At 38.3% G+C, this 12,407-nt stretch overlaps 1 protein-coding gene across 1 annotated transcript in view; it reads left to right on the top strand.

Annotated features, from left to right (window-relative positions):
* The first annotated feature begins 246 nt into the window (after positions 1 to 246).
* Positions 247 to 12,407, top strand: part of LOC108702284 (potassium voltage-gated channel subfamily H member 8) — a 210,339-nt gene continuing 198,178 nt past the window's right edge. Inside the window, exon 1 of the mRNA XM_041578382.1 lies at positions 247 to 555. Coding sequence (XP_041434316.1) covers positions 480 to 555 — 76 coding nt within the window. The 5' untranslated portion in view covers positions 247 to 479. The remainder of the gene's footprint in view (positions 556 to 12,407) is intronic.

Genomic DNA, 12,407 nt, shown 5'->3' with positions numbered 1-12,407 from the left:
TTCCCATACACACTGCACTTCTACAGGCCGTTACCTGGGAGCTGCCTCTCCTTGCTCAGCCCTCCTTCTCTCCTCCCTGGGAGACCACGTGATGTTACATCTGCCAGAGCCCAAGAAAAGAAGAGATGAGCGCACACAAGGGAAAAAGAGATCGTTCATCCCCAGCCACAATCAGCACCACCGGACTGGACAGCTCCGAGCCTGCGGAAGGATCTCTCTTTATTAAACGTGTGGCTACCGCACCTGCGGGGCTCCACTCACTTACGCTCAACTTTTGTTCGCTCTTTGCATTTCCCTTATCCCTTTGTGAGCAAGTGCTGCCGATTTTTGTACAAAGAAGAGCCATGCCAGGCACGAGTCTATCTATTCTTCTTCTGGGATCTGGCTTTGGAGGTTGATAGAAGACGCCCCTTTAAAGCAGCGCTTTAATCGTATTTTTCACCGCCAGTGTCCAGCCAGGGCTGCATGGGTTCAGGAAGATGCCGGTAATGAAAGGGCTGCTGGCCCCACAAAATACTTTCTTGGATACCATCGCTACAAGATTCGACGGTACCCGTAAGTGATGCTAAACTTACATTTTGCCATGTGTCCCTATCCTGTGCATTCCAAAATAAAAACATCTTACATTCCTGGTTATCCCATAATATGTGAGACGTTGCATACCAGGCTCAGTTTGTTGTCATTTCCTCAGTTTAGAGGAGCAAGACCTCCATTGAACATCAAGTGGCAAAAAAACAAAGACAAAGCTGCATGTGTGATCACAGGGAAGTGAAGTTTTGCTTTAATAGGAGCTGTGTTTTCTCTGCTTGTTTTAGTGACTTCATGGGTTACATGCCAGGGCTTAGACTGCCAAATGCACTGCTATTTCAGAGTATCCAGGGCATCTTTATCAAGGGGCAAAGGGAAAATTAACCAAAAATTTAACACTTTCTTGTGCAATGCTTACTTGCCTATAAAAGACTCTTCATGACAGGTGTTCTTCGGATTCAAGTGCCAGAAAATATAAAGACATGTCAAAAATACACACACCCACAGGCAGACACACACCATTCCTCTATAAGATGAATTTGGGAGTCTATTATATGAGAAAACCCTTTCAGAGATCATACTTGCATAGTTTATACCTACATATACGTAGCCAAATTAGGTAGCCTGTGACATTTGTCAGTTTTATACCTATTTTGCAGACTGGATCTCCCTTATGTTTAACAGAACACCATCTAAGCTGATCAAAGAACCAATATCACCCAAAATACATACTCCTAGCATTAAATGGTCATGCTGTTGTGACTCTATGACTCCAAGCTGGGGGGCAAAATGTAACCCTGATATGTCCAGCCTCTGATCTCCCACTGTTGTTTAATACAACTCCCAGCAATCTTCAGCTGTACAGTGAATGCTGGGAATTGCTGTTTATCAACAAGAGGGTCATTAACTGGAACTCATTGATGTGTATACCAAAAATATTTATCAGTATTTAAGCAATATAATATGTAGCTAATGTGCAAACATTCTAAGGGTATATATTACTTAGCACAAACAGCAATTCAGAGAGAAAACAAATAACGCTTCAGCATATTCTCACATTTTGGGGTTGTAAATTGGTAAAAATACACAAAGAAGCTTACTGTAGTTATTCTTGCTATAATCTGTTAACCAAACATCCCACTGTGCATTTAACATAAACACCAACCTTGGAAGAGACCAATGTTCTCCTGTGAAAAGAGTTTTAAGATTTAATCAGGGAAATATGGAGGGTTAATCAGTCAAACCATACATATGCTGTATACTGTACTAGCGACAAGGAATGGTTGCATGGGTGCCACTATTTTAGATTTCTAGGAACATAGGAATACTTCTAGGTAACAGAAAGCATATGAATAGATTCCTATCTATCAACCTTTGGGGTTGCTCTCATTCCAGCAGAGATGACGGACTGCATTTCAGAAATGACTCTCCATAGGGTTTAAAATGCTTAGAGCTTTGAATTTCTCATTAAATATCTGCCACTTTCTGGTGTATGATTTCCTATCTTACGCAACGTATGTTATAGTGGAGGCACCTTCTAATTTAACAAATAACCCGAGTGACTGTATGACTTAACTAACCATTGCCTATTGCGTTTCCTTTCAGATTGAACAATGTAAATACTGCCTCTGCTGATATGTTCCATTTCCACTCAATATGTTTCCCATTTCATTGCAATTTAGAGTCAAGTTGATGCAGTTTGGAGTGAAGTTAAGCTTTAAGAATCAACATGTTTTACATCTCATTATTTTGCCAAGTCGTTTTACATTATGTACCCTAGAATTGGCGGCATGTGCCATGACATAATTGTATGAATGCTTTCCACGAATAAGGGAAGAGTTTTAACCCCTTCCATAAAAGACCTCATCATCCTTGTGGGTGTTTGAAATATCACACTGTTTGCATCACTTTCTCAGAGATGTACTGTGTATGTGTATAGTAGTTAAGTGCATGTGGATGCTTACTGTGCTTGTGTACACATTATACATTTTAGTAACATGTAGGAGTTTAACTGGGGAAAATATATCTGTAGATGGAAATGTATACATATTAAACAGAATTATTCATGCAATTTAGTCTTTCAGCATTAGCAACCAAAGAATATGTAGATACACTTGCTTTGAACATAGTGGCTTCCTTGCCTGTGTAAATCTGCTTTGATAGATAAGGTAGTAACGTGGTTATTAAATGCTTTGTTTATATAGAAACCATTGTAACACTCAGCACCTTGGACAGAGCAGTAGAGTGCTTCTGGTCTCTGGGGCTGCGGCCACACAGAGCTGGCAGATTTTATATTCAAGAAGTGAAGCAGCAACTAAAGTTCATTAGAAAACGCAACAAGTACCAAGTGCTTTGTAGCTTGTCTCAGTCCACCTGCCTGTAAGGCTCTGCAAAGGGTGGTGCAATGGGATATTAATACTCAAAGCGTGCTGCAAGATACAAAGTGTATGGAAATCAGTTGAAAAACGTTCTCATTTTGCATCTACAAAGTCTACATAGATTACAGAGAGCATATATAAACAGACTGAGAAGGGAGAAAAGGCTATATCTTTAATTACACACTGTAATGAGTTTACTCTTTAAAGAACTAGAAAGTGATCCAAACATAAACCTTTGATTATGCTGTGAAATCTGATGCTGTATGTATATAATTCCTTGCAGACTATAATACAAAAATATGAGTGCATTGATCAAATTAATCAAACTGGTGTAGGGACTCAGTGTGACTAAATTTGGAAAAGTCTGCAAAAAAATAAATTGCTTAGAATCTTAAAGCATACATGTTTCCCAATTTAATCCCAGCTAATATACCCCTAGGTGCCCTTTTGGATGCATTATAATAGTGTTTAGTGGGAAAGTCTCCCGTCTGTATTGGTGATCAAACACTAGGAATATGTTGATCTTCAATGGAAAGTGTGAACTAGTTGTGACTCAGTACCAGAGGGATAGATAATTAAAGGAGCCTGTGTAATATCCCTTAAAGGGCAACTATCACAGCCAAAATCAAACATATATTAACAATCTGACCAGTACAACATAAACATGTTTAATCAAACTACATATATAGTTTTTTGAAAAAAACTGCAGGTTTTAAAAAATTCCTTACTTTGTCAAATGGGTTCTTTCACTGAGGGAGGCCATACTGAGACTATACCAGAGACTATAATATGCAAATTTCAGGAGCATGCTCAGATTGTACCACTGCTTTGAGTATTCTACCCAGAATGCCTTGTTTCAGTAAATTCCTCCACTAGAAGTATCATGAGATTTCCCTATCTTGTCCCCTGCTGGTGATGTTATTATGCAAATGAAGGGCACACACTAACTTCCAGCAGGTGGCAGCACTAATGAACAGCAGCTAACACTGAGGTATGGCTGATTTGAAAATAGCTTAGAAGGGTTGATAAGCAACAAAGAATTTCAACTGAGCATGTGCGAGATTTCAGAGCTGCAGTTGGCTGGGAAGATATAGGTAGGAGGAGCCAGTGAAATCCAAGATGCCTGTCTCAGCTAGAACTGCAGTGGAGATAGGGGAGATCTTGCAGAAGGTATAGTGAGCTGATGATTTACATTATACAAACACTTAGGAAATTATTTTAGTTATGATTGGTGCACTTTAAGGCTACAGACCAAAGTTTTCTGACTTTTGATTGCTTGAGAGTAGAATATATACAATTATCAATGTATCTTTATCAATTATAGCTCCACAAAGACAGCAACCCTCGCAAGACTTATCTTTGAAAAATCTAGCCCATCTAGCTGCATCATAAACATTTAACAACATTAATTTAACATTTTGCACAAAGGGCATTTGGCTAAAGCCCCAGTACTGGAGGGGTTCATTGGGGTCCAAATGTAAATAAACATACAAATGACATAAAATATTGTACACCAACATGGTAGATGTTTTCAGTTTATACATCAGGGATGTCCATTTTATGGCATTTCCACAACAGTTACTAGCCAAAATCTCTTGGGGGATCTGGCCATTGTAATTTGAGGGCCAGTTGGAGAGCAACATATTGGAACTCATTTCTATAATGTACCCTCTTAAGATTGGAGTAAACGTCTTCCATTACCATATCAAGCCCTGACCCTCCCAGTAATTGCTTGCACCTGTGCTGAAGGTTTATGCCTTGTAAGCTCCTTATTTACCTTCACGTCCTCAAGAAGTGTGTTTGCATTCAGCAGTATCTGTGACTGGAATACAATCCTTGCATAATGCACATATCATCACAGAATATATATAGTATGTTCATGTGTAGCAGTATTACATGTTTCATATTACCTTACAGAATCTCTTGTACTGCGCTTTATGTGAAATTTAGTGGAATCCTTTGTTTTGGCAAATTTGAGCCCGGTAGTATTCTGCTTTTGCCTTAAGTGTTCAGCTTTTGTCCAAGAAAAATCAAACCAATCATCCAGCACCTTAATACTACTCTCATAAGTGCATGCGGCTCCTTTAAATAGGGGTTTCAACACACCCACCAAATGTCAAATGTTGTAGGAGGAATCACAAAAAAGAAATAGAAAACACCCTCTTATAGGTCAGTAAATTCAAAGCTGATAAATGTTTAAACTATCACAGCTCACAAGGGATTAGGAACGTCCCAACCAGTTATTCAAACACCAGGTGTAATAAGATTTGCATGCAACAATATCTGACCCATTTTGGTCCCTTAATTACTCATTAAACCTGTGTTTCAGTGAGGCATATTAATAAATGGCATCCCGTTGAAGTAGCCCATATTGATACAAGTGTTATGTAAATATCTCATGATTTTGCAAACATACATAGGTACCAAAACATTTTCTCTTTCTGTATATATGTATCACACTGGTTTTCAAACATATTGCTCACATAGCTCCATCATGTCTTTGTACATGGTTAGCAATTATTGGAGATAGAATTTACCCATCTCTAATAGGGATGATGTACTGTGTACAGTTTATGAGCAATTTCATTTTCTTCCCTTGAGCCTGGAGGATAGTGCAGATGCTGTAGGCTGGCATCCTTTGATCTTCTCCAACAATGCAGGTTCATCTAAGTTGTACAGGAGGTTTTGGGAATACTGCCAGTACTATTACTTTGTAAAATAAAATATATATTGGTATAACTTTACTGAATTCTATATTTATATACAGTATGCATGTGTATGTGTTAGTCAGTGGTACAGTAAAAGATCCCTTTATAGGTCTATTCGCTTATTATTAAAACACCACATATTATAATTACTGTAAACTTGCTGGTGCTATATAACTCTTGAAACAATGAAGCAAATGCCAGTTCTCTTCAGGTCTGCTAATCAGCTGGTGTCTGCTACATTATTTCAAGTGTCAGAACTTTAGTGCAGAGTTTATAAACAGGCTGAAATTAAAAACCACTGGAAATACTTTAATACTTTTTAACATTTTGAAATCTAAATATATTGTAAACTTGTTCCAAATTACTCTTTCATTAAACAAAAAACAGTTATAGAGGAGCTTCCTTAAAGCAACCCATAAACAGAATGATCTGATTATTTTGACAGATCTCCAAGCAAACACTTGTTTATTGTCATCCCTAAGCCACCTCAATTATACAAAAGAGCTTTTTTTTAAAACAAATAGACCCCAAAACGAAACCATCGAATGTGAGCCATAGGTTCTCCTCGCCTATTTTTAGATGATGAAATTTACTCTCTCCTCCAGTGGACTCCCACTCTGCAGTGACGATAATAAGCACAATATAAATTGTATTGTGTCAGTATAGAAAATAAAAAAGCATATTATGATTGAAAATGTCCCTGACACATGGGGGCAAATTCACTAAGCGCCGAAACGCCTAACGCTAGCGTCAATTCGCTAGCGTTGGGCATTTTCGTTACTTCGCAAATTCACTAACGAACGCTGGCGTAAATACGCTAGTGTTACTTCGCACCCTTACGCCTGGTGAATTTGCGCAACGGACGTAACTATGCAAATTCACTAACACGCGCATTGTACCGAACGCTACCTTTTACGCTAGACTTCCTTCGCCACCTCAGACCAGGCGAAGCGCAATAGAGTAGATAGGGATTGCTTCAAAAAAAGGCAAAAAATTTTTTAAGTCCCAAAAAACGCTGGCGTTTTTTCTATATTATGGGCTGAAAAATATCGAAATTTTTTTTGGGGCTCCCCTCCTTCCCCCCTACATTTCCTAACTCATGGCAACTTAACTATACAGTGGGCACATGTGTAGGGCAAAATAAAAATTTTATTTGTTGTTTTGAAGGTTTCCCAGGCATTTGTAGTGCTGCTACATATTCCTCCTTTTGAAATTTGAATTTGGCGCCGTATGCAAATTAACCATCGCTAGCGTAACTTCGCTTCACTTAGTGAATCAACGCTAGCGCAACTTCGCAACCTTACGCTACCCCTGAGTGCAACTTCAGATTTTAGTGAATTTGCGGAGCGCTGGCGAATCTACGCCTGGTGAAGTGTGGCGAAGTGCGGCGAAGTTACACCTGGCGCAACTATGAATCTTAGTGAATTTGCCCCATAGTGGCTCGGTACATGCTATCAAAGACTATTGGAAAGTGCTTTTAAGTGATGTGACTGTGAAAAATTAAGCATTTGCTACTGTAATTAGCAAGGGAGGACAGATGGAAAAATTAGGCATGTTAATTAAATCCACCTAGTTTGCCGAGGATTATTCAATATCGTGAGTTTTATTTCAGCCAGATTTTCTCTCTGTTGCTAATAGAACCGTGGAAAAATGTGAGTGACTTTTGACCCAGGAGATGCGTAAATGATTTAGGGCTACAAAGGACACATATGTAGATTAAGTCGCACAGTTTGATGTTTTGCAGCCAGAGCAAAGGATTTATGAAAGCTGATCATATTGAGGCAGGATTTCTGTTATAGATGCCTAATGATGGAACCTGCTGCTGCATTTCCTTCCCTAATGATACACTCGCAGCTGTCTGAACTCAAATGCACAGGGCCTTCATAAATTACTAAAACTAGAACATTCTCATTGTGGGGATAAGATTTCTACTGACAAACATTCTGGGGGTTATTTACTAAACTCTGAATGCAAAAATCATCAAAAGATTTTTTTGTTATAAAATCAGACTTTTAAAAAATCATGAATTTTTTGGACTTTATTAAACCCAGAGGATGGAAAAGTCAGAATCTGAAAATCCAGCATCTCAGACCTGTTGAGGTTGCATGGGAGAAGTCCCAATGATTTTTTGATGTGCGATGGGTTACATGCAATACCCCGAATTTTTCGGGTGAAAATTGGAAATAATTATGAAATTCGTGAAAATCGGATGAAAAAAATCTTAAAAAGATTTTTACCCGCAAAGCATTATGTAATAATAAATAAGCGTAAAAAAACCCTAGCGGATTTGATCTACGTTTGTAGCAGAAAATATTGAGATACATTTGGACTTTGATAAATAACTCCCTCTGTGTTTCCAAAAATGTCTAATTTTACCCACATTTCTATTTTAGCCATTTTGAATAATTGCAATTAATTTAGAAAACCGTTAACCAGACTTTTTCACAAAAACAATTGGGATGTTCTCAGCTCAAGAGCTGGCTGATCCTGTATCCCAGCGCTGCCAAACTTGCTGTTGCTATCTGAATAAATAATAATGTTGATGATGGCAAAACTTAAAAGGGACCTTTTCTCCACTTTCTGTATGAAACCTTTGGCCTATTTCCATCACACTGATGACATACTAGGGATACATAGAAATGCTTCTGAACAGGACTGATACATTTTCATCATTGTTTCAGTCAGTTCAACATTACTGTTAAACTGTTTGTACTTCAATAAATATGTTGATCCTGTTTACAAACCACTATTGGCCAATAAAGTTAGAGACTTTAACCTCCACTATTCTACAAGGTCTCAGCTAAGAGAAAGAGAGAGAAGCACATGTAGCAGGAGATGAAGGACCCTCATATCCATAGTGCTACAGTATTGTGCCCTAAAAGCCTCACAGTTGGACACTATGTAAGAGAGACAGGTCAATAATGGAGGAAAAGGATACAGCTGTATACACTACAAGAAAAATAGGAACACCTCTTGCACATTACTTCTGCAGTCCATTACTATCTCTCACTACATGAATATATTGGCAGTTAAGAATACTTTCAGTTACAGAGAGAAATGAAGATCTCGTCCTTCAAATTCACGAAAAATGCTTTGATGAGGATTTATACTAAGGCCTTGAATGCATGTCCATGTATGATTGTCTAATGCACTTTTCTAATGGTGCTGCATTATATATATATATATATATATATATAAATATATATATATATATATATATATATATATATATATATATATATATATATATATATATATATATATATATATATATATATATATATATATATATATGGGACCGTAATCCTGAAATCTCTGAATTATGGAAAGGCTGCTTCTCTTTTGTCCAAATAATCAAAATTTTTAAAAACGATTTCCCCTTTCTCTTTAATAATAAACAGTATTTTGTACTCGATCCAAAGTAAGATATAATGAATTCTTATTGAAAGCAAAACCAGCCTATTGGGTTTATTTAATGTTTCCAAGACTTTCTAGTAGATTTAAGGTATGGAGATTAAAATTACGGAAAGATCCCTTATCCGGAAAAACCCCAGATCCTGGGCATTCTGGATAACAGGTACTGTATTGTAAGTGGGATTGCTCTCAGGTAATAGCACCAATTCCTTTTCACACAGATCAGACAGGTACACAGGGTTTCAAACTGAGTTGGAGTTCTCAATAAAGTTCTCAATAAAGTAAATAAGTAGCTAAGTAAATAAGTAAAACTACAGAAATATTCCATGCAACACTATGCGATTTGTAGGATACTACAAAATCGAATCCCCCAAGTCAGACCAGATAAAAGTTGGATGGTGTAGCTCAGGGGTCCCCAACCTTTTTTACCTTTAAGTCACATGCAAATGTAAAAAGAGTTGGGGAGCAACACAAGCATGAAAAAGTCCCTTGGGTGCCAAATAAGTGCTATGATTGGCTATTTGGTAGCCCCTATGTAGATGGCAGCCTACATGAGGGCTCTACTTGGCACTATACTTAGAGTTTATGTAATTAAAACTTGCCTCATAGCCAGGAATTCAAAAATAATAGGACACTGAGAGCAACATCCAAGGGGTTGGAGAGCAATATGTTGCTCACAAGCTACTGGTTGGGGATCACTGGTGTAGCTTGTAGGATGTAAAATTTTCCATGTAGTTCACAAATCAGATTTTTGTATATCTTGGGCCTCATTTTCACAGCACTCTGTGCTTCCTCTTTGAGGATTTTGGGAGGGATATACATTCTGTCTATGCTTTTCCCAGTAGTAAATCCACCTTGTGCTCTCGCACACCCTCTGATAAATATCAAACAATACCTGGTGCACAAAGGTAGAGGATCAGCCGCCTCACAAGCAGTATAGCAGAAAAAATCCCAAAGCACACAGGATCAATACAAGCAAGCTGCCTTGCGTGTTTATTGCGAAGTGCAACTTTGCACTTCGCAATAAACACACAAGGCAGCTTGCTTGCATTGACCCTGTGTGCCTTGGGATTTTTTCTGCTATGCTTTTCCCAACCATGTAGTTTCCATCAACGGAAATTTTTGATGTTTATTAAAAAATAAAATAAAAATGTATTAAAATTCACTACAACTCAATCAACAAACAGACTTATTCTGTGTGGGATATTTTATTTGAAATCCAACCTGCACTGCTGGAGCTGAGCTACCAGAGAATGTTGAGGGTTACAGCACTATCCTACAGCATTCTTGCTGCTCTCCCAACTTGCTGTCAGATCTGCTGAAAGAGTGGGGCGAGGGAAAAGCTGCTTGAGCCCTTATAACAGCACAGCTTGAGGAGCTTAAGTCATTTCTGCCTTTACTTTTCTTCTTAAGATCCCTGCACATTTAGTATATTTGGGTGCTTCCATTGTGAGTTCTGTTAGCAGCTTTACAATATTGTTTCCTGGGTACTGTTTTTAATGCCTGTAAAAAATAAAGAAGACATTGGTGCTAAGCATTCTCTATAACATTATTCACCTTACGTGTACTTGCTTGGCACTGCCGGGGGAAACATGCTTGAATAAACTGGTACTGTCACAGTGTATTGTGTGCATGGACATAAAGCATTTGTATCTGTTGCAACTCTGACATCTACAGCCAAGTGGGTCTGAGATGTAAGTGCACAAAATATATAAATATATATAAATTCATGCAAGTGGGATTATAACCTGCTGTTAAGAAACTAATAACCTAGCACATATTGGCACTAGCATGAGGTTAATGCACATAAGAATAAATTATTGTTTGGCAATCCAGACCAAACTGCAGAATGTCTGTAGTGGCAGGTTGCAATATCTTTGCAGCATCTTATTAGTATCAATAGAAGAGCCTTCCACCTGGTTTTGTTGGTGACTGTACGGACAGCATTCACTTGTTTGGCTTACTAAAACTATCCATACACTAGTAAATAGACAAAATCTGGACAATCTTTAGTATGTGTATGATAGAGGGATAATCCAACCTGATATCTATGTACCATGGATATTGTTTGTTATGTTGTTTTCTTAATTAAAAATTTAATCTGCAATTGCACAATGTTGGGCAGTAAAGTAAGAAGAAACCATGGCTTTGGTGCGTAGACCACTCTGTTTGTTTTTGGACGGGATTGGCTACTGCATGGTCATCTTTATACAGGGTAAGCAAAAAATCTATTAAGAAATAAGTATTAATTTACATACAACACAATTATACAAATGCACTTTAAAATGTATCTTAAGTTTGTTGAAATAAATGTGCAACAAAACATGAATGCGCATTAGGAGTAATGTGAGCATTTAGTCATTATTCCTAGTGATTAAATGCTCACTTCTTTCAGAATCTCAGTCTTTTGGGATGTCAGCGGACGCTTCCCATGTTGCTCTCACCAGAGGAAGCAAGTGCTGTTTGGCATCACGATATTTAAATGTTCAATTTATATGTGAATATATGAGCAATAAAATATGCAATTAATTTAGTGGCCTTAAATGGAAATGCCCGTTTTAGCATACAAAACATAGATCATTAAAATGACTCGTGGCTTCCAGTGGCATTTGGGCTGTCTTTTTCTTCCAAAACCTTCCAGCGTCCTGCAAATACTTTGAACAGAGAAAACATTTTCTGTTTAGCAACACCTTCACTAGAATTAGTTGGTTGCCTCAAGTACTCTTCAGTCCCTCTTTGGACTGGTTTGAAGATGCCTTGAAGTATGAGGAGCACATTGGATTTACCCTCCAACTTCTGGAATTAATTTTTTCTTTGTGTTTGAAACTAGACCTAGAACTAAACTCTAAAGTTAAAAAACCCTACCCCCAACCCTACATAGACCCCCCCCTCCCTCCTCCCCCCAGCCTAAGTGTTACCCCGGGCAAATTCCCCTAACATTTTACTTACCCCTCGGTGCAGATTCAGGCATTGGAGTTCACAGGCGCCATCTTCAGGCGCTTTGGGAATTTTCGTAAGTTTTGGCTCATGTACAGTTGTTGCGAAACAGAAAATTGCTCCAACTGTGCATGTGCCAATGCTGATCTCATTCCGATGGTTTCCGAAGAGAAAAAGATGGTGCCCGTGAACTCCGATGCCTGAATCTGCACAGAGGGGTAAGTAAAACATTAAGGGCATTTGTTTGGGGTAACACTTAGGCTGGGGGGAGGGGGTCTATGTAGAGTAGGGGGGTAGGGGTTTTTAACATTAGGGTTGAATTCTCCTTTAAAGAAACAGGGGAGAGCCACAGGGGCAACATGTGACCCATTTGTGCATGTCTCTATTTAGGGGGCTTGTGAACTGGATGTTTTGGAAGAGTAGAAGAATTTCAGCATTTTGT

This window comes from Xenopus laevis, chromosome 9_10S (assembly GCF_017654675.1).
Source record: "Xenopus laevis strain J_2021 chromosome 9_10S, Xenopus_laevis_v10.1, whole genome shotgun sequence".
NCBI lineage: Eukaryota > Metazoa > Chordata > Amphibia > Anura > Pipidae > Xenopus > Xenopus laevis.
Note: the sequence above shows the minus strand (reverse complement) of the source record. Positions and strands in the feature narration are given on the sequence as shown.